This window comes from Gnatocerus cornutus, chromosome 1 (assembly GCF_029298725.1).
Source record: "Gnatocerus cornutus isolate USDA-ARS CGAHR chromosome 1, icGnaCorn1.1, whole genome shotgun sequence".
Classification (NCBI taxonomy): domain Eukaryota; kingdom Metazoa; phylum Arthropoda; class Insecta; order Coleoptera; family Tenebrionidae; genus Gnatocerus; species Gnatocerus cornutus.
In genome coordinates this window covers 36019308-36044019 of record NC_142233.1, presented here as the reverse complement: position 1 = coordinate 36044019, position 24712 = coordinate 36019308, and the positions used below count along the sequence as shown (strand labels likewise).

At 38.5% G+C, this 24712-nt stretch overlaps 2 protein-coding genes and 1 long non-coding RNA gene across 4 annotated transcripts in view; 1 reads left to right on the top strand and 2 right to left on the bottom strand.

Annotated features, from left to right (window-relative positions):
• LOC148182157 (sodium-dependent noradrenaline transporter-like) overlaps nucleotides 1-16538 on the top strand; it is a 21919-nt gene extending 5381 nt beyond the window's left edge. The window contains exons 2-14 of the mRNA XM_088049819.1: nucleotides 4896-4967; nucleotides 5013-5240; nucleotides 5331-5462; nucleotides 6588-6650; nucleotides 6700-6889; nucleotides 12611-12884; nucleotides 12936-13039; nucleotides 13096-13220; nucleotides 13268-13380; nucleotides 14807-14947; nucleotides 14998-15198; nucleotides 15253-15420; nucleotides 15466-16538. Of these exons, the coding sequence (XP_087905945.1) occupies nucleotides 4896-4967; nucleotides 5013-5240; nucleotides 5331-5462; nucleotides 6588-6650; nucleotides 6700-6889; nucleotides 12611-12884; nucleotides 12936-13039; nucleotides 13096-13220; nucleotides 13268-13380; nucleotides 14807-14947; nucleotides 14998-15198; nucleotides 15253-15420; nucleotides 15466-15564 (1910 nt within the window). The 3' untranslated portion in view covers nucleotides 15565-16538. The remainder of the gene's footprint in view (nucleotides 1-4895; nucleotides 4968-5012; nucleotides 5241-5330; nucleotides 5463-6587; nucleotides 6651-6699; nucleotides 6890-12610; nucleotides 12885-12935; nucleotides 13040-13095; nucleotides 13221-13267; nucleotides 13381-14806; nucleotides 14948-14997; nucleotides 15199-15252; nucleotides 15421-15465) is intronic.
• On the bottom strand, nucleotides 16527-24712 carry LOC148182155 (ankyrin repeat and IBR domain-containing protein 1-like). 2 transcript variants are annotated; one of them, XM_088032910.1, is made up of 11 exons: nucleotides 24640-24712; nucleotides 23673-23953; nucleotides 23222-23628; nucleotides 22996-23167; nucleotides 22512-22948; nucleotides 21628-22011; nucleotides 21274-21574; nucleotides 21085-21227; nucleotides 20450-20647; nucleotides 20239-20398; nucleotides 16527-20189 (listed from the first exon to the last, which is right to left on the bottom strand). In XM_088032910.1, the coding sequence occupies exons 2-11, from the start codon at nucleotides 23839-23841 to the stop codon at nucleotides 18439-18441; spliced, it is 4122 nt and encodes a 1373-aa protein (XP_087889036.1). In that variant the 5' UTR covers nucleotides 23842-23953; nucleotides 24640-24712; the 3' UTR covers nucleotides 16527-18438. The 2 variants fall into 2 exon arrangements, with proteins under 2 accessions (XP_087889036.1, XP_087896480.1); XM_088040354.1 differs by lacking the exon at nucleotides 24640-24712 and having other exon boundaries at nucleotides 22512-22745; nucleotides 22791-22948; nucleotides 23673-24030.
• On the bottom strand, nucleotides 24093-24409 carry LOC148182156 (uncharacterized). The gene is made up of 2 exons (XR_015769560.1): nucleotides 24300-24409; nucleotides 24093-24241 (listed from the first exon to the last, which is right to left on the bottom strand). It is a non-coding gene; the product is annotated as an uncharacterized LOC148182156 (long non-coding RNA).

Sequence of the window (24712 nt, the reverse complement as noted above, 5' to 3'; positions counted from 1 at the left end):
CTATTATTATTTAAAACCTGAAAATAAAAAACTTGGACACAAAACTGTAACTGAAACGTCATTGACGTAAATAACATTATAAATAATTTTCAAGATAGTCATATTCACTATGAAAACAAAGCGGCAGAATGGTGTACGACAGGAATTCCAAAGCCACCCTTGATGCTAGAAACAGTTATAAACACCTTGTATAAAACTCAATTATTTGGGGGCGTACGTCAACTTTTGAGTCCGGATTTGGAATCTGCGCGAAATTCTGTGTAAACTTAGTCCTGACAACGCAAATTTGCTTAAAAAATAAGCGAGATATCGATGAAGAAGTTTGACATAGTTGAGTCATGACAATTTTTTCCAAAAAACTCTAACTTTTGACTTTTGGAAAATCTAAGAACGATTTCATACCAAAAAAAAAGCGAGAAAAACGATAACAAAAACCGCTTTTTTTTTATCTGTCGGAGTTTACAAGATATTGAGATATTGTGCAAAAATGTTTTCGAACCTTTAATTGTCTCTCTGGCGGCAACCTAAAAATTTAAACGGCCATAAGTTATTTTTGGACAACAAATTAAAAATTTTTGCGGCTTTCGATTCAGCGTGAGATTCTGTGTAAAATGAGCTTAATTTTGTTGAGTTTGCTTCACAAATAAACAAGACGTCATTTTGGGGTGATTTGCAATCACTGTTTTCAAGGTAAAAACCACGTTCAACACGTTTGTGTTATACATCAATCGAAAAAAAGCTCGACATTTATTTACTGCCTAAATTTGAGATCGATCGGACAAATGGTTTAGGAGTTATGGCCAAAAATAAAAAAATTTAAAAATTTTCATCGTTTGAGTCGGATTTTTTTTCGCGAAAAATCGGCTATCGAATTTTGGGCTTTTGAGAATCTTTTCTAACGTAAAATGAGCCGAGGAAAACGATGGCGCAAACCGCATCTCAGTATCTCTAATAGTTTCCGAGATATTTAACTTTAAAAAATAGGATAAATGAAAATCAACTATCCGAAACTTTGATCGGCCATAACTCAGTTTTTTGTTGTCGGATCTGAACTTCAAGGCCAGATTTGGAATCTGCGGAAAATTTTGCGTTACACTGATGTAATAACTCAAGTTTACTTCAAAAAATAAGGGATATATCAATATCAGAAGTTTGGCATAGTTTTAGTAATGAATTTTCGAGAAAAACTGCAATTTTCGACTTTTGAAAAATCTAAGAAGTATTTTTTATGTAAAAATCGCGAGAAAAATATTTCTAATAGTTTCCGAGATATTGAGCACGGTTTGTTTCGAACCTTATGAAACTTTGAACTGTTGTAACTCAACTATTTGTTGTCACACGTAGATTTTGAGCTCGGATTTCAAATCTGCGCAAAATTCTGCGTAAAATGAGTACCCTATAAATAAACATCAGAAAAGCGTTGATTTTTTCTGCGTGCAAGAGTCAAAACTCGGCGGTCTCACATCAATTTCCTAAGAAATACAAAAGGTATTTTTCCAATTTAAATGAAATTAATCTTCATTTATCCCATTTCCTAAGAATAACAATTCTATTTGTCCCAAGAATACGCTCGACTTAAATATGCTAAGTGCTGACTGAGTGGGTCACGCAAGATGTAAATAGGGGTCACCACAGCAAAACTTACAAAATTCAGTTCAAACTGTTAAAAACCCCCACAAGTCAGTTTCCCATTTAGATTTTCAATTAAATTCCCCGAATTAATATGAGTAAATCATTGCCGTCTTTGACGTAATTAAATGATGTTGTAATTGTTTAGCTGGGGGTGTCGCTTCCTTAACGAACTTCTTAATTAGTTAATTAACCGCTGCATCTATCACCTGCACTATGAAAATACTTGAAGATCTTTCCCGTACAAATTGTAAAAATCCCATCTGAAGAACAGAAAGAAGAGTTCACGATAAAGTGCTTTGTCCTTGCTGATTTTTATTGTGCGAAGTGACGCGGCATTCTCTGAGCAATTACATGTAAATGAATATCCACCATCACCTCAGGTATTCCAATATCAGCCACCTGCCGAGAATAGGGAATCACCATCGATAAAACCGTCAAGAGGAGAAACTTGACGTCATTTTAAGACGAAATGTGCTTGTATTTTATAATGTGTGATGGAAAGAATTCCAGTCGTGATACAGGCGGATATGTAAACAACGTACGACTATGAGTATGCTAATTTTCTGCCTTATAATCAATGGAATCTCTAATATAATTACAGGAGATGCAGTAAACTTTAACTGAATTTATTGCTTGCTTTGGGTGGCTAACATGTTCTTTGTTGTTTTTCTGATTTCTATTTAAATTTATAATCAATGGTTGCGACTTTACAATGACAAAGCGTTTTGTACGTTGCAGTGCAGATTAATAGTGGATTACGTCATGTATAGGTCAGTCGAGTGTACGTGAGTCGCCTAATCCTCGAGTTGCGTACCATACTTTTTCTACGATTGCGGGGAAAAATTACAAAATATTTTATATTTTAAGTCGCCTCCTCCATCAACCAAAATTGTTTTATTTAAACTGTTAGGAATTTTGATGAAAAGTTCGTTGCCCATGTCTTTCATATATATGTCTTTCACATGATTAAATTCCTTCTAGCGACAAGCACCGGAAACAGCAATAATCAGTGCTACCTACAAATAGATAACGATAAAATAGAATTCCGTGTTTATATGGATGAAATTACCTTCGCGTTTTTCAAATTTTTGGTAATGTCAACATTTTCCTCCATCTTGAGAGTAATTCTCATTCTCTCTCTCATTCTAATAATCACAAAAGTTCCAAAATAGGCAAAAAAACAACCTCTTCCAAAAACGAGGTTATGTTTTTCTTCTCTAACTCATGAATTTTTCACACTTTTGCTTCGATTTTACCAAATTACCAAATTGGGGCTCGGGGCGTGATCTCTGGGGGTGCAGCCCCAAATTCTTGTTCTGCGTCTAAAATTGTATTAAACTGCGCCACAAACTGCGCAACACGAGCACCAGTTGACACAATTGTCACAAGATCTAATACCAACCCACAAACTTGACAAAAACAAATCACTAAAATCGGATTTTTAAAACGATAAATACGCACGAATGCAATACAGCGTTTTATCCACAATCACAAGCTTAAATAATTCGAATTAAATGAAAAATTAAACAGTCATTTAAAGTGTCCGTTTCAGTGAAAATCAGTGAGCTACGACGCAGCGCGCTGGTTGCTATGGATACTTGTTGTTTAGAATTAGTAAAAACCGCGAAAATGGAAGTTGCGTCGATTCGAACAGAAATCCTTAAAGAAGCTGAAGAAGCACCTCTGCGTTTATTACCAGACCAGTCTAAAAATGATTACAAAAAAGAACAGGAGAGGAAAACGGCAAATAAATAAGTAAATCCTTGATATTATTTCCAAAAATGTCGAGAATGAGATGCGCATCACTGAAAACTATGTCAAAATACTAAAATGGGATCTGTGCGTGATAAAAATCTAATTAAAGTTGATTGTGGATGAGATGAATTATAATAGGAGCGAATTTCTGCATCTCTTGTTCTCGAGAAATTTATGAAACTTCGCTTCTCTTACCTATCGCTCTAACAAAGAGTGTCCTCGAAGCTAGTTGGAGCCCTCGGTACAATTTCGTGAAAGAATGACAATACAAAGACGATTTTACAAGTCGTTGAGCAAAAACATAATTTCATGTTTAAGCGCCGAGGAAAAGAATTCAAGAATCTATTGATCTCGTCTAAGCGGTTTGCGAGCGCGACGAGAGAGGCAACATAATTAATAAATTTGATTTGCAAAACGATTTTCTATTGGAATTGTAAACATGTTTTCTAGTCAAGACGTGGGAAGGTTTCAGTGTTTTACTCGGTCATTCCGTAATTGTATAATCCGCGAATAAACAACAACGTAAATAACTGAAATTAAATAGGAGCTTGCAAGTTCAACAATACGTTTATTTACAATTGAAATGAGATTGTAACTAGTGTGGTTACAGGTGGTAGTTAATCACAACCAAAGATGAAAATGCCATCGCAGAGTCAACTTTAAATCGCAATGATGAGAAATTGCTTTTAACTTCAAACGTTTCGAGTCTTGTTGTGTCAACAAAAAGGAGCTGAGCAGAATGACAAAAGGTTTCTTTCTTCCGTCATACTATACTAAATGACTTTGTATATGAAAATATAACTGTCCCAATTTATTATCCTTCGACAAAGACCTTTAGAAGTTTCACGAAAAAAGAGAATCGGAAAAGTCCGAAATTATTTCGCTGGAAAAAGCAGCTTTTGTGTGGGATAGTGTGTGCACTGCCTGAAAAACACAATTAATTGTCGCTGTAATGAGGAGATCCCCCAATGATAGTTTCCGCTAGTTCAGTGAACTAGACACAAAAAACAAATTATCTGTCTTTATCGGGGCGATTCTAAAAAGTCGACTTTTTATTTCAATTATGAGAGCCGCATTTTTATACTCGCCAGAAAGATATAATAATGACATCAGCGTGAAAAGGTACGAAACCGAGTCGTCCCGAACGGAAGTTGATAATTAAGAAATTCTTCCGGTTTGAACCAATAATTAAATGGGATTCTTGGAATTCAGATGCTATGCTGTCAACTATTGAGCGTTTTCTATGAAAAATATGAAAAAATTTCCCTCGCGCAACAAAGCACATGGAAAAATTGATACTCTTTCTTAGTTTATTACATTGCGATGATATCGATTTTGAATGACAATGTGGAATATGGATAAAATGTGCTGACTGGAAGCTGCAACTAAATTTATTTCCTCTTCCATTAAAAATTAGATTATAATGCAACGATTTTACACATATGACCTATATTTTGACCGGGGCTGCGAAAATGATTTTTATATCATTGATTAGTTCGATTTTTCAGGTAGAGCTAAACCCACGAAACACCATTCGAACCAGTCCAGTAACATAGTACTTACCTACACCTTAAGGAAAAGTGAGTAATTGTTAATTAATACAGGTGTTAACAACCACCTTGCAGAAGACCTCCACGTACAGCTTGAAGAAGACGAGAAAGGCTACGAGTCCTTCATCCTCTCAACTAGTTCTAGTCAAGCAGGAGAAGTGGACCCTGACTCCCCCACAGTTCCTGAAGAAACCCGGGAAACGTGGAGCTCCGGGGCTGATTTTTTATTATCCATCATCGGCTTTGCCGTCGATCTCGCTAATGTGTGGAGATTTCCTTATCTTTGTTATAAGAACGGCGGAGGTAGGCTATATAATATTAGCTTCTCATTAGTGCGATTTATGATTGGTTTTATGGGTGATTTTATACCGAATCATTAAAATTCGTTTGTAGGAGCGTTTTTAGTTCCATATACTTTAATGTTGGTATTCGGAGCTGTTCCTTTGTTTTATATGGAACTCATCTTGGGACAGTTTAACAGACAAGGACCCATCAGTTTATGGAGGATATGTCCTCTTTTTAAAGGTAATTTCAATGTTTATCACTACTTTTTAGGAGCGGCAGTTTTGGTACAATGTCAAATTTGAAAGTGTAAATCAGGCTTTGTGTTCTTTAGAATGAAAATTGGGGGAAAATTAAATGTACGACTTTTGAGATAAACATGTATGAACATTATTAAAAATTCGAAAATTTGTATTTTTTGCTTTATAATTTAGCAATTTGGTGGAGTTAATAAGTTAATGATAAATTGCTATGATAAATAAATAGCAATGTGCCCAAATTTTATTATTATAACACTAACATTGTCAAAGTTACGAATTTTAATATGAAATATTTGAGATTTTTTGCTTTGATTGCACATTAAAAATTTTAAAATTTGTATTTTTTGCTTTATAATTTAGCGCTTTGGTGGTTTTAAGACGACCAGGTTGGCAATATCTCCCTAGAATTTGACATTTGACAATTTGACATGAAAATTGCTGCGTAATTAATTTGTGCGAGATGTGGACATTGGAACCTAAACCAACTGTACGTTTTTTTTCAATCGAATTTTACGAGAGCGAAAAGCGGATGACTATTTGTTTTCATTTTCCGCGAATTTACTTGCAACAACAGAGATATCAGTTTACAATAAAACACTTTTTGGAAAAGCCCCCACTAAAATCCTGCAGTAGTTAAACGCTTTTCCTTTCATTCTAAATTGGGTGTGTGCCGTATTCATTAGCACGATTTAACGTCTAAATTTTTTAGGGCTGGCTAAAGTAATTCCTTTGAAGTCGGACGAAGCTGCTCAAACATGCGATCAAATCGGGAAAGAGAAACGAATTAACAGTTTTCATTCAGTTGCTATTAAGCAATGAACGAATTCAATAATCACACGGATTTGCAGGATTTTGTATTGAAAATTACAATTCGTGGTGATTTAGTGGTGGGTAATTCCCTGCACATTTTATTTCGAGTGCTCTCCGGGGGCGCGCGCGCTTCATACTAATTCGCTACCTGGTTATTGTTTTTCTATAAATCATTTTTATTCGATAAAAGTGAAATAACTTAACGTTTATTCAATACCAGTGAAAGTGCAACTCCAAATATGGTGGATGCGCCAATTTACCCTTTCCCGATTGTCTCTATTTTTTGTTTCTGCACTAGGTGTAGGTTTCTGTGCCGTCCTCGTCGCTTTCTACGTCTCCTTCTACTATAACGTAATAATAGGTGAGTGCAACATCTTCGTGGAGTTCCTCCACTCCTCCGTGTCTTCCAGCATGGGCTCTGTACTTTCTGGGGACGAGTTTCACCCCCGATTTACCGTGGTTGCACTGTAACAACACTTGGAACACCGACAAATGCTGGGAGAGCATGTTACCAGGGACCTCCAACGTCACGACCAAGCCTCCAGTATTTAACGACACCACTCCCACTAACAGACACACGCCGGCTTCGGAGTTTTTCCAGTAAGACTCTTTTAGTATGACATAAGACTAGTTTGTCCCCGACAGTTTGCATCCGTCAATTGGTCCCCGACAATTCGTTTCTCAGCAATTCGTCTCCCGGTCAATTCGTCCTGGTGTGATCTTTGATAATACAGGGTGTCTCAGAACTCGCGACTCACAGAAAACAGGCACACGCAGACAGCCGTACGAAACCAAAATTTGAAAATAAAAAATCTTTAGGGCAAAATATAATTGAGTTAAGACGAAAATACTGGAGCCAATCACAATTGCTAAACCAACGATGGCCAGAGATATTGCGAGAGGTTTCTTTTATGATTACTAGGATACCCAAAATAGAGAGTATCATTGTCCATTTTACGGTCCTGTTGCTTAGGAAATTGAAATAGCCTTTTATTTTTCGCCATTCTACATAAGCAAAAAGCTTTCGGGATTGGTTGTCAGTTTTTCACCCTTGTTCGAATATTATTAAGCTTAGACTAATTTGGTTTTTGAATTCGCAGCCTGTATTGATGTCGGCATCTTCCCTTGCTCTCTGGTTCATGAGTTCTGAGACACCCTGTATTTGAAGAATGTGATTTATGTAATTTTAACTTAAAATTGATATCTGCTACACAAGGTACATAGCAGCTATACATATGGGGTATTCCATACCAAATCGAAAAAATGGCTTTTATACTTTCAAATAGCTATAACTTTTTTAAAAATTAACTTATTGGGATGTTTTTTTTATTCAAAATTTTTGTTTTGACATGTGTAATTTTCTAAAAAATTAGAAAAAAAAAATGATAAATTTGATAAAATTTTTGCCATTTTTGAGAAAAACCGTTATTTTTGATTTTTTATTTTATATTCTCAAAAAAAAACTTTAATTAATTCTGCGATTATTTCCGCATATTCGAAAATAGGCCGATTTTTTTATTTTTTTTTATTTAATTGAAAAAAGAAACGTTTTATTTTTAAAATGTTTATTTATTTTTTTAGTTATTAATAAAAAATTGCAATTAAACAATTTTACAGGATTATATACTCAATTTATAGTTTTATGACTATAAATATTATTATACTACATATCGCGACGTGAGAATTATAAGGTTCTAAGGGGTCAATTTCAAGTTATTTCGCGACGTCGCTAAAGGTGTTTGCGACGTAGCAACGTCAATCACATCACAGCTAACTTAGCAACGTCGCTAAATAGCGACGTCGCAAACGACTTAAAATTGACCCCTAAGTGTCTTTGGTGAAAATTTAAATTCTTTGTCTTACGACATTTTTTAAACATTTTCTATCAAGAATAAAAATGAAATAATTTAATGTTTTAACAAGCCAAAATTATATTAATAGATCCTATCATTTTTTTTTAAATAAATTCTTAATAAATGAAAGTGATATCACTCATAACATAAACACTGATCAATTTAATGCAAATGTTAGTTAGAACCTTATAGTTCTCAGGTCGCGATATTATAACTATAATAACTAGGATTCAAATTTAATATATTAATTAGCTCCATAAGGGTAGGGCATGACAATTACAGACTTACCTACAGCCAGTTGACTAGACTCACACGTATTTTTTTACACAAAATATGTAAAATATTTAAACATCACAAAAGAAACTAATAAATGATTTGGTGTATTACTGTTAAAATTATTGTATGCTAATTATATCCAACATAAAACCTAGTCATTTATTTGTAGAATGAAACTGTTAATTGCGTATATAATCTTGTAAAATCGTTAAATTGCACTAATTTCTTGCATAAACAAAGCATTTAGAAAAAAAACAAGCACTTTTTTTTAAATTAAACATTTTTTTTCAATTAAATAAGAAAAATAGAAAAAAAATCGGCCTATTCTCTGATATGTGGGAATATTCGGAATTAATTGAAGTTTTTTTTGAGAAATTATAATAAAAAATAAAAAACGTCGAACTTCGAAAAAATAACGGTTTTTCATAAAAATGGCAAAAATTTTATTAAAATTATCATTTTATTTTTTTTCATTTTTTTTTGAAAAGTATCATGTGAGCCACAAAATTTTTGTTTAGGGTAGGCCATTAAAGAGAGAGACAAACATCATGTCGGAGTGAAATTTTGTTTTTGATATAACCTCAATTTTTTTATGAAAATATGTAACAATTCTAGGTGCAAATAGAGAAAATGTATCGTGTGTCTCTCCAGAATTAATAATGTATTTAAAACTAATTGAAATTAAATAAAATAACAAATGTCAAACTACTGTCAAATTTTTTCTCGACTTACGTAAATTTTGTCAAAGCCTACTCTAAATAAAAATTTTGTGGATCACACGTTATATTTTAAAACAAAAATTTTGAAAAAAAACGTCTCAATAAGCAATTTTTTGAAAAAGTTATACAGTTGTCCGGAAAGTGGCGCACCTCCTTGAAAAAAGGTAATTGGGTGGTCTCCCAGAGTACTAAAAAAGTGTTAAATTCCAGACTCTCTGTTTCGCAGGAGGACCAAAAAAATTTTAGGAAATTGTCAATATTGCTGAACTGTTCCTCCAATAATTTAAATTTCCAGTATTCAAAGCCATAGTAACGTTGCTATTGTATTGTTGGCGTTAGTCAGGTCGGCTCATGAAAGAGTAATGTAGCTATGGTTTCACGTGAACCATGCCACACTGATCGAGATTGTTGATTCATAAATCTTTTTAACAGTTTTCAGGCATTTCTTACAAGATTTTTCCAATTTTTTTTGCACCATGCTTTGGCGCAAAATGTTCTTTAGGTTACAAATTCATTTGAACGTAAAATTATTGCACAGAAATCGTTAATTTGCGCATTAAACTTTGCCTCTTCAATCTATCATACCTCGAAAAATTGAAGACATGGGTTTTTTTAACATTATTCTGGTGATCTATGGCATTGTCCGATGACACAGTATCACGGTGGTGCGCGACTTTCTGGACATCCTGTATTTATTTGAAAATAAAAATGGCATTTTTTGGAAAAATTAGATTAGGTAAAAAAAACTGAGAACTGTTTTTCATAGGATAGAAAAAGATGAAAAAATTTTAGCCAAATCAAAAAAGGTCGATTAAAAAAATTCATTTTATTACAATTCAAAAAATCAAATATGTAGTAAAATGTTCACTGGTAAATATAATGCATTCACGATCTTTTTAGACCAGATTAGGCCATGTTTTTTTTTCTTTTTGTTGGCTACAATGACTGACAGAGATAGTTTTTTTACTGTCACATTTGACATGTGTCTTTCATGCATGCAAGTTTGCCACTTTTCTGATACCGGAAAAATCGTGTGTTTTCTTTTAATCGTGGATGTAACAGTTTAAAGGCATTATCTTCAAAATATTGCAATAAAATGCCTAAAGTGATTTCGTTTTCGAACAAAAAAATGTGCTATTTGCAATTTCGAAAAGATCGGCTTGAAATGATCAGAGGTGTTACAAATATATTCTTTGTAAGGTACAAAGTCCCGTAGACGTTTGTTTTCAAAATATTTTTAGGTGCGGCGAGCAACTGTTTCCAAAGTTGTGGACACCAAAGATGAAAACTTTTGGCTGATAAGCGGCAATAATTAGAATTTTATGCCTAGAAAACAACACTTTTCAAAATTATTAAGTCTATGAGTTACAAACACAGAGAAGTGAACGATCACAAGACTTTATGTAAACAAAAACAATTCAAATTCTAAATTGCTGCACTTTTTAGTTAACGAAATTCGCCAGTTTGCTTTTAGTGTGAGATTCCATAACATAAAACCCTGGGTCAAATGCTAATTCAATCAAATAAACTTTTTTAAGGTTTTATGACTAGAATCAAGACCTGCCAGAAGTGCTTCTTGAGAATGGTAAACTTTTTGCCATTGGAATATACCAGCAGTAATGTCTTCCATTATGATAAATATTGCATTTGTTGAAAAATAATTTTAAAAATTTTAGATAAAAATTCAATAAAATTATCAAGTTCTGAATGTTCGGTTCAAACTGGCAACAGAGGAACGGTTTCAGACACAATTCATAACCAAAAAACGGTGACAACTCCAATCGACAGAACGAATGTCAATTATTTTCAGGAAACTTTAGCTTACCAAGGTTGACTACCAACCAAGTTACTAGATTTCCATGGCTTGCCGCGGTCTAAAAAGATCGTGAATGCATTATATACAAACATTTATAGAGAAAACGTACAAAAAAATTGCAATATTAGCATAGGATAAAGACGCATTACAAATTAATTTGAGTCTGACGAAGAATTAAATAAGTGTTATTATTGTTGTTTAAAATTTGTTTAAATTATTTAAAAAAATGTTTTTTAAAGAACAAACATCTACTTTAGGCAGAATTTTATTACTTGGGTTTAACTCCGTCTACCTTTTTGGCCAATTGAATTTTAGCTGGAAGCCTGATTTACTCTGCAACATTTTGATAGTTCGTTGATATTTGTCAGAAGCCGGGGTAGAAATGTCTACACATTAGAAGAGGAAACAAGATCAAAATCGACGAAGGTTAAACTGGCAAAACTGCAAACCTTCTTGACAAGTGTGACACTAGAGTTGCCAAACTTTTGACTATGTTGTGTAAAGAAGGCCATCGTCATTTGTCCATGTGAGCGGGGTTAAACCAAAGTTACAAAATTCCGACTATAATGAATTTTTAACTTTTAACTCTATCCGTGTCTGCTAAAGTGAAAAATTACATAAAAGTACTCGTACTAAATCCGTATTAACATACATACAGACTGTCCGGAAAGTCGCGCAACACCGTCAAACTGTATCATTGAACAATGCCATAGATCACCAGAAAAATGTTAAAAAATCCCATGTATTCAATTTTTCGAGGTATGATAGATTGAAGAGGCAAAGTTTAATGCGAAAATTAACGATTTCTGTGCAATAATTTTACGTTCAAATGAATTTTTACCTAAAGGACGTTTTGCGCAAAGACATGGTGCTAAAAAAATCGAAAAAATCTTGTAAGAAATGCCTGAAAACTTATATCAAAACTTTTGAATCAACAATCTCGATCAGTGAGGCATCGTTCACGTGAAACCATAGTATAGTTACAAAACTCGTTCATAAGTCGACCTGACTAACGCCAACAATACAACAGCAACGTTACTATGGCTTTGAATACTGGATATTTAATTTATGGGGGGTACAGTTCTGCAATGTTGCCATTTTCCGAATTTTCTTTTGGTCCTCCTGCAAAACAGAGAGTCTGGAATTTTTTTTAACATTTCTTTGGTACTCTGGGGGACCACCCAATTACCCCCTTTTAAGGTGGTGCGCCACTTTCCGGACAGCCTGGATATTAAAAAGAACAATCAGATGCACATAACGTCTAAAAAATAACTTTGAATAAGCGCATTAGTTTTCAGCAGTAATAATAAAATTACTGGTTGTTTAAACTCTCACGATGACAAAAAATAAATTATTATTATTAACGACAATTATTAACTACAATTGTTGGCAGACCCCAAACAGAAAATAAATTATGAAAAACGGATTACATTTTCATTGTATGTTATCCCAAATATGTTCAGTTGCTGCTCTTATTATAATTCTTACAGCGCATGTAAACAAAGCTTTCAGGGACAAATTTGCAAGGGACGAATTTTCAAGAAGACGAAATAACCGGGGACAAAAAAGTCGGAGACGAAAAGGTTTGGGGACTAATTGCCGGGGACGAACTATCCGCAAATCCTAAGTATGTTCAGAGTAACTCAGTTATTTTCAGCCGGGCAGTTCTGGAGATGCAGTGGAGCGACGGTCTGCACGAGATGGGGTACCCGAAGTGGCAACTGGTTCTTTGCTTGATGCTGGTCTACGTGATGTTGTACATATCGTTGTTCAAAGGAGTGAAATCCTCCGGTAAAGTCGTGTGGGTGACCGCCACCATGCCCTACGTGGTGTTGACGATTCTTTTGATCCGCGGCTTGATGTTGCCTGGCTCTGGCATGGGCATCTCTTACTACCTAAAACCAGAGCTGTCGAAACTCCGCGAAACTCAAGTAACTCGTCGGTGGGATTTTTCGTCCTTATTTGCCATTTCCTAATTGCAGGTTTGGGTCGACGCCGCTGTGCAAATATTCTACTCAGTGGGAGCGGGATTCGGCGTGCATCTCTCTTACGCCAGCTACAACACGTTCCATAACAACTGTTTCAGGTAACAACTTCGAAATCCCCAATAACGAACGAGCTTAACCGGAAGTGAAATTGCAGAGATTGCATTGTGACAACTGCCGTGAATTGTTTTACAAGTTTCTTCTCCGGATTCGTAATATTCACCTATTTGGGATTTATGTCGTACAAACAAGGAGTTCATATTAGCTCGGTCGCCACCGAGGGTAAGTCAAACGAGAAGTGCCCGACAGCTAATCAGCGAGAGTTGCAGGGCCGGGATTGGTCTTTCAAGTTTATCCAGAAGCGGTGGCGACGCTGCCAGGCTCGCATTTTTGGTCGATGCTGTTCTTTTTCATGCTGATTATGCTGGGATTGGATTCGGCTGTGAGTGGCTCGATTTGTTGGCTTTATTTGTGTGGTAATGCACGGATAATCGGACACGATTTGCCATAAATCTCAATTATAGCTAGCATCACACCACTATTTGTAACTTCCAAAAGTTTGATCGACCATAACTTAGCTATTTGTTGTCGGACGTGAATTTTGAGCCAGGATTTGGAATTTGCGTGAAAAATGAGTCTAAATAATGCAAGTTACTCCAAAAATGCTCCAAAAATAAGAAAGATATCGACCTCAGAACTTCTACATAGTTTCAGTCGTGCATTTTTTTTTCAATAAAATCGAATTTTTAACTTTCGGGAAATCTAAGAAAAAATTCTTAGTTTAAAAATCGCGAGAAAAACGATGGCGAAAACCGTTTCTGTCGTAGCCCATATTGTTACGAACATTTAAAAATTTGGCCCTCTGACGACAACCCAAGAATTCAAACGGCCATAACTCAGTTATTTGTTGACGAAAATTAAAAATTCTTGCAGCTTGCGGAATCAGCGTGACATTGCGTAAAACGAGCTTAAATAAGTTGAGTTTGCTTCACAAATAAACGAGACATTGATCAAAAACTGTTTAAAAAGGTCTTTTTGGGGTAAATTTCAAAAAAAAATTGAGGTGAAAACGACGTTTAATACCTTTGTATTTACATCAAACGAATGAGTTCGAAATCTATTAACTACCCAAATCTCAGATCGCTAACGCAAGTACTTTAAGAGCAGCAATCAAAAAACGAAAAATTGCAAAATTTTTTATCGATTGAGTCGCAAAATTTTATTGCCCAAAAAATCGACCATCGAACTTTCGACTTTTAAGGGCGGATTCTAAAGTAGAATGGGCAGTAAATGTCATCAATGACAACTACATGCATAGCCATTCATGTATATAGTTCAATTTGCGTTCACTCATTGTCGGTCGTGGAAGTGAATTTAACGTTTGAGAAAAAGTAGTATTTGTTATTTGGCCGAAAAGTGGCTTTGCCTGGTTACGCTACGCCTCGCCTTGCTACTGCAATTTAATTGCTCGGCAAAAAGTATCACTTTTCTGCCGTATAACGAAATCTACTATTGTAGTTTCGAAGATATTGAGCTATGAAAATTTTCCAACTTTTCCAAATTTTCAATATCCGAAACTTTGATCGCTCATAACTCAGTTATTTCTGGACCGACCTAACGAGTTTTACTTTTTTGGATTTCACGTAAAATTCTGCGTAAAAAGAGCACCAATACTTTAAGATTGCTCCAAAAATAAGGGAAATATTGACCAAAGAAGAATTTGACTCATCGGCGACTATTATTATTATTATTAATCAACAATTTTTTGTTTGTTTCTTTGAACTTATTGGACCAATTTTCCCCAATGAAAGTGTCCGATTTATCCCAAGTGCGAATTAGCCGTACATGACTGTCCCACCTTCTTGCAGATGGGCGGTCTGGAATGCGTCATCACCGGTTTAATGGACGAGTACACCGCATTCTTCAAAACGCGCAAACATTCAAGGGAAATCTTCACTCTGGGAGTCATCATCGTCTCGTTTTCCGTCGCCCTCATCAACGTCACCCCTGTACGCCCCCCCCCCCCTAGTTATCCACCTGTTTTAAAGAGTTGTTGCAGGGCGGAATTTACACATTTAACTTGTTCGACACATATTCCGCTGGGATTTCCCTTTTGTGCTCGGCTCTCTTCGAAGCCATCGCCGTGTCTTGGTTCTACGGATTGGACAGGTTCACTCAGGACGTCGAAGCGATGATCGGGTCCAAACCTGGACTCTACTGGAGGATCTGTTGGAAGTTTATCAGCCCCACGTTCATCATTGTTTGTTAATTCCTTCTTTATTCTTAATTGTTTGTTATTACCAAACGATTTTAGATGGTGGTTTTGTTCGGACTTCTTAACCCCCAACCGTTGAAATATAACGACTATTTTTACCCCCAATGGGCGGAATGGGTCGGCTGGGGCTTAGCCCTTTCCTCCATTATCATGATCCCACTGGTGGCTGTTCTCCAGCTGATAAAAACCCAAGGAACTTTCAAAGAGGTGCGTCTCGACTTTACCTTCCCCAATAATCTCTTTTTTTGGTAGAAACTCGCCATCAGCATCACACCTATGGAAGAACACGAAGAAATTCGGCGGAGTAAGTTAGTAAGTAGATTCAAAGCTAAACATTGGTTATTCGTATAAATTAGTTTCGTTGTAAGTTGTACTTTCATTGCGCTGGCCGTATATGATTTTTTAATGTTAAGTGTTTTGTAAAAACTAAGTATACATGTTTAGGTTTAAGAGTATAAAATCGGTCGTACCAAAATGTGCTAAAGTGTCGATTGGCAATCATATGAACAATAAGCTTTCGTGTTCCATGTTAAACGTAATAACTGTTAGTACAAGGTGTTTATAAATGTTTCTAGCATCAAGGGTGGCTATAAAATGTCAACGAAATTTGCCGCTCATCACAAATGTGGGTTTCGATTTTTTAACTAACATTTGCAGTTAACCTCAAAAGTAAGTTTTGGGAAATAAACGGTTCCAGTTGTGGTTTCTAACCTGAAAATCAAAAACTTGGACACAAAACTGTAACTGAACCGTCATTGACTTATGTAACATAAATAATTTTCAAGATAGTTTAATTCATTATGAAAACAAAGCGACAATATAGTACACGCCAGAAATTACAGAGCCACCCTCGATGCTAGAAACGTTTATAAACACCTTGTAGAATCGAATACTAAGTGGTTTAGCATGAAATTTTCATTCTTTTGGGTCCAATATTTCGTATGGCTGGCCCATATAGAAATACTTGTTTAAAAAAGCAGTTTTGTATATACGACTAGAATAGGTTCCATTGCGTCTACTTAAACTCAGACTTAATTTATTTAACGTAAAATCAACGATTGAAATTAGTCCCACCAAAGTACCAGAACTGAGCTTTCTACTTTTTTTACCATTTATTTTTCAAGTGTTTGTCCTAGCTGTAGTTTTGATGTTGTCATTGCCAAAACGCCGCTTTTTTGTGTGTCTAAAAATGTTTAAACAATTCTGCCTTCATTGTTTAAATATTTTTCTTATCGATAAGTGATAACATTTCGAAGTACTTGATCAAGTTGTACCTACCAAGAAGCTTGTACAATAAATTAAAAAATAAAACGTTTCAGAAATGGTTTATTTATTTGCTAAAAAAAATCACAATCAGTACAAGTTTTTCTAGACTACTTTATAGGTATAGAACATTTAACATTACATGTTTTTTTTTATAACTCTACATTTCGTTACGAACATATTCAACACAAATAAGTTCGTTTATTCATGTTCAATATCTTCAGGTTAATTGGCATTTTTATTATAAGAATCAAATTAGACATTGTGCGTACATATAAATGCAAATATCGTAGAATATAAGTAATTTTAACAAAAATAATTATTTCAGATACAGAAAAATCAGTCTAAAGTATATTTCTTCAATTTAGAGCAGAGTTCGCTTTTATATTCAGTGTCGTAAGGAAGTTTATACTTTTTAATTGTAAATCAATTTTTACAAAGTTTAGTTTCGAGAGTGAAAATATCACTATTTTAATACTACGTCTTTCATTCAGTCGAAAAAAAATTTAGGCCTAAATTTTACAAATAATGACTTCTAAGAAATATGTGTTATAAAATTTTATAAAAATCCTCTACAAAAAATATTACAAAGAGTTTGCTTAATGCCAACGACAGTTCAATTTAGGAGTTTTCAATTTCGTTCGTTAACGAATTCATTTGATATGGTTTTCCTATGAATCGATAAGCAAGAAAATCGAGGAAAGTCGTATAAATCGAGGAGACAAATTTAAGGGTTGCTAAGTATAGTTCGGTTAGGTTGCAAATGTCCACTTAAAATTTTCATCGTGTAATTCGGTCTTGTTTCAAATGTTGCAATGTGTGAATTGGGTTTTGAGGAACAAATCGTTAATAATAATGACGTAACTTTGATGCACGCTGCTTTAGAAAAATATCAAATTCTGGGGGAAAATGATGCCAACCTTGTCATCCTACAATTTTAAGTTAATTCAACCTTAAATAAAGAAATAGCTGTCAAAAAGTTGACATTTGCAACCAAAACCGACTGTACTATTGGTTTAGGTTGCAAACATCCACTTAAGGTCACAAATGTTGCAATGGCGGTGTGAACTGAGCTTTATGGTAAAAAAGACGATTGTTAATCATAATTACGTAACTTTGATACACAGCTTCTTTAGGTAAATGTCAAATTCTGGGGGAAAATGATGCCAACCTTGTCATTTTACAATTGAGGGGAATTTTGCTTCAGCAGCAACATTGCACTAATTATAGTTCAGTGAGAGTTTGAATGAGAGAAAAGTCACTAAATCTACGCAATAAAAAGTGTACCATACGCGTAAAATTTAAAATAACAAAATAACCCCAGTTATTTTAACCTTGTCAACCCATTTCATGTAGAAATTTAGTATTTTGTAGTATAATTTGCTGCCAACCTATATGTCAACTGTCGAAATCTCCTAATCTTTCACCGGATATACTATAATTACGCAGCAATTTTCACGTCAAAATTCACAAAAGTCAAATCTGGGGGACAATAATGCCAACTTGGTCATCTTAATGTACCCAAACTTAATTAATCAAGATTCCTGCTGTCAAAGTGGGCATTTGCGACGTAATCCGACTGTACTTGAACTTTGGCAAAATGTGTCCTTTTTAGTGGTGGGAAGACGCAAAAGAAGTCTCAGGTAAGTACAATTTGATACTGGTAATATATCTTGAATACGTCTTCGAACTTATGTGTCGAAAGAGGCTAAGAACGAGTTGGTGTTCACTGTATAGGACTGTAATTTTCCGCGTGATCGATTGAATCTGTAACTTCCGGTTATTAAAAGTCGAGGCCATGTCTCTGTGGCTTCTTAGCCTCTTTCCAGGTCCTTTGAACGAAAATCCAGTTCCGGTGTCGTGTTGGTCACTTAATTTTTAGCACAGAAAACTTACATGGCTACTTATCACAAAAACGCATTTTCGTACGTTTTGAACAACAATAACAACAGTCTTACATGGTTACAAAACGGAGCTAACGTCCTCTTTTTTGTCGTCCTTCTCCTTGTTCTTCTTGGATTTTTTCCTTCGCTTTGAGTCTCTAGTTTTCGGCGATCTCTCCAACAAGAAGAGCGCCTCGTGGAAATCGTCCGAGCTCAAATTCGACTCTTGTATGTGCAAAACCGAGCTGAGCGCTCCATCCGTCGACGACTTGGGAAAGCGGAACATCTCCCTCTCTCGCTCCGGCTCGCTCGCGCTTTTCGACTTGGCACTGTTTTCCTTCTTGGGACTCGAGTTCGAGGGGCTGGGGATGTTCGACCGGGAGTTGGCTGGGGTAGTCGAACGGACCAAAGACGGCGTGAACGGTTCCGGTGGTAGAGCGTTGTTTAGACTAGTACTAGAAATGTTTAAAGAACACGAAGTTAGAGGCACAGGAACACTTAAACTAGACGACCTCGATTGTCTGCCACCCGATATCAAGATCATCCCGGGCGATTTTGGTTCTGGCGTCCGGGAGATGGACACTCCCGATATGAACAACGTGGGTGACTTGGGGATGCCGGTCTCGGATTCGTACTCGTTCGAACTGTCCGTTTCTAGCACGTGGCTCTTGCGGCACTTGGAATCAGGACTGTTGCAGATTTTGATCCTCAAGTTGCAGTTCTTTCGTTGGTCCTCCAGGAGGAAACCCGTGGACTTGGAGAAGCTGCTATTGCGGCAGCACTTCTGATGCTTGATGCTCTTCGGGCTGTGCTTCTCGCTTTTGCAACGCTCGTCTTTTAGGATATCACAGTTCTTTTTCACTTTGTGCTCGCTGCTGAGGAGCCCGATACTCTTGTTCACCGCGATTCTAGTCAAGTAACTAGTTTTAGGCAGATGTGCTGAACACAGTTTCGCTTTCAACGACGCGAAAGGGTTGTGGGTTTGTTTCTTACACTCGACGATTTTCGTTACTTCAGTCTTTGGTTCCTCCTCGTCGCAGCTCTTGCCGACGTCTTCGTCCGTGACGGAACTCAAGATTCCACACACCTCCATGTCGGCGTTGATGGAATCCGAAGTCGTTGTGTCTTCAATGGAACTCTGCCCTTGGTAGGACTCCTCCTCTGGATAAGTGTGGTGAAGAAGAAGAAACTGCTTCGTGCGCACCGAGGTTGATGGTAACGCTAAGATCCTCCTCGCCAGATCTTCAGGTTTATCATCATGTTGGCTGCTGTGGTCCGAATCCAAATGGTACCGCGGCTCGTCGCCGTTCATCCTCACGCGAGTGCCTCTGCCGCTTCTTCGGACGCAGAGATCGCCGGTTGAGTGGGACCTCTTCAAACCGACGTCCGCGTCGTCGTAGTCGTCCACGTCCTCAAAAGCGAAGCCCTTCTCGTGGATGTCGGAGATTTGAAACCGGCCATCCTCATTGCCATTGCAGGGTCTAAAGAACAACTCTCTATCAGTTTCCGAACTGAACTTATTAACATCGAGACTCTTGAGGTCGATTTTGTGGTTGGCCAACGACTTCAAGAAGTAGTCGACTGTTAAATCCGCGCTGCTCTTCTGGTAGGGTTGGTTCGGAGCGACCTCCTCCGTGGCGGAGTCCTGCAGACTCAACTGGATGGCGAGTTTGAGTTGGTCGTCGACACTCTCATTGCTGTTGTTGGAAATGCTCGAACTGGGATCCGGCGTGATGGCGGCGTTGGCCTGCGCTTGCTTCATCCGGTCTTCGATCATCTGCAGCCGCGACATCTCCAGAGCGATAATCAACTCCATGTTGTAATCCGACCCTGTTAATAAAATTAACAAACCCTGAAGACCAACAATGAAAATGCTTACGGCCGCATCCTTGCTTGCTACACAAAAAACCGCACTGATGGTCCTTGGAGTTTGGAGAGCTTGCGGAGAATTGCATGAAACTTATTTCGTTATCTTCATCGGAGTCGTATTCTGGCCATTCTCGGTCACGCAGCCAAGCACTCGTTTGAGTTAAATCGGTCTGAAATAATTGCATTCAAGCACAAAGGGCAGAGAAAAGCCGTCTGCTTACGTCTAGATACTTTCGTTTGCGCTTTCTTTGAGTGGGTGGCGTCTGCGGCGGGATGACCCCTTGAGCCACGGCTCTCACGAACTCGTGGCGCTTTCGACGCGCCAGGGCTGTGGTTTGGACGATCACGGCTTTGGGGGTGCGCAGGTAGGGGCGGGCGATCATCTCGCTGAGCTTCTCGGTCACCTCCTCCAGCTCGTTCTGGAAGATCCAAAAGAAAAGTGGCATTTTAATGTTGTCAAAGGTGGCATGGATGTTGGGGGATACGAGCAGTTCGTCCCCGTCAGTTTGGTCCCGACAATTCGTCCCGCGGTCAATTTGTCCTCGGGTTTTTCGTTCGTGCTATTTTTGTTGCGTTATCAATGAAGACTCTAAAGAAGCAAGCAACATTAATTTAAGCCAAATTGAACGCAATAAAAATTTTTTTTTGGTGACCAAATTTCTCACTTGATACGCCAATGCCTCCACGACAATTGTCAAAAATCTGTCATTTGTCAAATTTCATTTTTACTTTTAATTAGACAAATTACGACTATCCGAAGGAGACACATCTGGGCAACTTTTATCCGCGCGAAAAACGCAATTTTTCTCAGTTTGCGCCAAAATCGTTTGCTGTAAAGACCGGCAAACCCCCGTACCTGCATGAACTCAAAGATGGTCTTGTGGTTGCCGGTATCCTCCAGGTAATACCCGTAGACGTAGGAGCCGCACAAGACGCGGCGCGCCTTCAACAGCTCCCTCACCCCGTCTTCGATGAATTTCGTGCCTTTCTCTCCGGAATCTGAAAGTTTAAGTTAGAAATTTTGGCGTTGTTTGGGCGTCTTAACCTTCTATGCCTTTAAGGCCGAGACTGCTGGCGAGCACTTCTCTTTTCTGGCGCACGCTGGTGAGCAACGGCTCCTCCAACTTCTGGCTGTTCTCGTGGTTCTTGAAGCGCGTGTAAAAGTGCAGAAACCGCGACATTTCTTGCATTTGATTGTTCCTGTCGATCGCTTCGGAAATTAAACTTCCTTGTTTCTCATCGGCTTTGTGCACGGCTTCGAAGCGGTTGCAGCGGAAGTAGCCTCCAGTGGCGGAGCTGTGGCGCTTCCACGACTCCTGACACACCCAGCAGAAGTCGAATTTGCACTAAAAAACAAGAATTATCATTGACTGGATTTTTGGTGGCGGCGGTCACCCACTTTGGAACACTTCATGTGGTTGCAGCCTTCGTTCTTCTGGATTGGACTCTTGCAATTTGGACACGGCTTGGAATTGGTAATGAGCCAGAGACAGTTGGCAGCGTCCTCGCTTCCGCTGCACGACGCTTTGAGCTCTTCCGGTTTGATTTCGGCGATTTTAATCTGCCATTCTTGCCATTGTTTGCAGCCGCAAGGTGCATGAGCGTCGCCGAGACATTCCCAGCAGAAAAAATGCGCATTTCCGCAGTCCACGGCGTGCGATGTCACCGGAGCGGATTTATTGGTGACGCGGGTTCCGGTTTGCTCCGCTTCCGGCAGACGCACGGCGCGACCGCAGCCGGCGATGGGACACCATTTTATGCTCTTATTGCTTTCGACAAAGGCCTGCGGAGGTCCGAATTGGTAACATTAACCCATTACCGCCCAGTGTCCTATATAAAGGTGTCCCAGAACTCGTGACCCAGAAAAAAAAGATAACAATTCTGAACCAAAATTTCAAAATTTTCTAGCTTAAAAAATAATCGAGTTAACCCAAAAAAACGGTAGCCAATCCGGAAGCTATGGACACATACTATCGTCTATTGGTGAACTTTACACTCTCGTTGCCTAGTAAATTTTACTCCATCTCTAGAATAAGCTTTCGGGATTGGTTGTTAATTTTTTTTTCCTTTCTCGAATACTATTAAACTTGCTCTATGGGTCATGGGTTTTAGGACACCCTGTATAGAACAGTTTAGAAAAATAGAATACAAACTATTTTTTTTTTAATTTTTATGTAGGATCACTCAGGTATCTTAACTAAACCTCATATGTAAAATTTATAAAAAAAAATATCATTTCTGGTAGCGGGCCTTAATGGGCTAAGGAGGAAGAAAGCGTCTTACTTTGATGTCAAATTGCAGGTAGCGCCGCGCCATGTCGGGACTCACTAACTTCTCGATGAGCTCCACGGGGACTAGAATATGGCACTGATAAGCTGGACATAGGATGTGGTGGGCGTCACCATCTTGGATTTTCGTAGTGAGGTAGCTTTCCCAGCAGCTCTTGCAAAAAGAGTGCTTGCAGGACATCTTCACCGGCTGCTTCCAGTTGGAGATGGTCGACAAGCAGATTTCGCACTGGAACGGACCATCAACCATTTGATGGGTGTTTGAACTACCTACCATAATCTCGCATATTTCATCGCTGGTCTCCGCCGAAATGCTCGAATCCAGGGAGCCGGCGTGCTTCAGGACAGAGGAGGGGGCCTGGACGCCCGCCAACTGACAGCACTCCACCGGGTCCTTGATCCAGTTCTCCAGGAGGAGCTCTCGAGACCACTCTAGACACTCCAGGTAAGATAATTGTACGGAAACATCTTCACCTTACCGTTGTTCCTCAGGAGCGCCTCGGCGGTGAAGAGAGGGATCTTGAGCATATCGGAGGTGTCCACCAGGAGTTGGTCTTTCGCTTCCTGGAGGTCCTGGCTCCTCAAACCGCTGTAAACTTCCTCCTGCTCGGTGATGATCTCATCTTCGTTGACCAAGTCGGCGTTGTCGGCCTGTAAAAACCCTCAACTCTCAACCACCTCTCTAAGAATACGAAGAATACTCACAAAAACCATGCGGCTTTCGAGCAACCTAGCAATGTCGTGATGCGACCCCCTCATCGCCAGATCGCATGGAGTTAACTTGTCGTTGTTCTCGATGAAGAGCGGCGCTCCGTGAGCTAGAAGCAGCTCAACACACCTCTTCAGCCCCGTGGAAGCCGCCCAGTGCAGCGCCGTGTTCCCTTCTTTGTCCTGCGAGCTCAAATCAACCCGCTCTCGTCCTCCATTAGCCAAAACCACCCCTTTCCAATAGAGGAGTAGTTGGACACACGCCGCCCGCCGCTCCTGAGCGCTGAAACTCTTCGTCTGGTTCAGCTGGCACGCGCTGTGCAAAACCGACTCGTTCAGACCGTTTTTCTTGTTCGGGTTGCCCCCAAGGTCGTTGAGGAACGTCCTCAGGAGGTGCTTCATCCCTGCAAACTCGTTTTTATTGCAGGAATCGACACGGAGACTTTACCGTGTTTGGCAGCGTAGTGTAGCGCAGTGTTGTGGTTGTGGTTCTCTCCGTAGCTTAAATTGGGGTCGAGGTTCTTGCGGAGTTCCGGCGAGCTTTGGTAGATTTGCATGGCGGCGAATTCGTCGCCGTGTTGGAGGTATTTCTTGAACTTGGAGGAAGTGCTTCCCATTGTGACGAGGGGCTAAGCTAATCGGAGTAAAAAAATTCGATATGTGTGCTTGTCAACGGTGGATTTCTTGTCAAGAAACGGAGCTGCGCGCCGAAAATGCCCATTTTCTCAGCTGGAACAACACACTATTTATACCAGTTGGATCAAAGAAACGTTAGTTTCATTTAATTAAGTGCACTTCGTGACCGGCATTCTAATTCCGGACCTCCTGAGGATTATTTTCGTGTGCATGCCAACAATAAAAAATTATCGATTATCGCAACAGCCACCAGTGTGGTGAGACAAGAGCCCCAGTTTCGCGGCGTGCGAGAACAACGGAGGCTCTAATTGTCTCGAGACAAAAACGGGAGCACATCTCTGTGCGTCTACACAGACAATTCGACAAGAATCGAGGCATGTTCTAGGAAACAAAACAATTTTATTAACAGGCGACAATGATTATCGTCAACGAAACTTACCGAGTAACAGGGCGAGCTACTATCTGACATTTTCTTTATCTATTTTGCGATATTTGTGACAAGGAATTGACATTTTCATGATAGCGAGCAAACAGTGTGGCTGTGGAACGACGACGCCGAATCGATTATCCTGGCGCAGGCGTCGCCGTCGCGGCGCGAGAGCGCCCGCCGGTTTTGAAGAAGATATTTTTACTTCGACTGGCGATTTTAAACAAATGGGGCTTGGGCGAAGTGCGGGTTTAGCAGGGGGGTGTTTACAGGCGGCCCGAATTAAATTGGTTCAAGTTTCTATGAAAAAATGAAAAACGGAAAATTTGTTTCAGTTTATAGGAATACTCACTTAGTTTATACGGTTTGTTTGACCCACGCGCAATGATCCAATTCGCGAATCACGAAGCAATGGATTTTTGTGG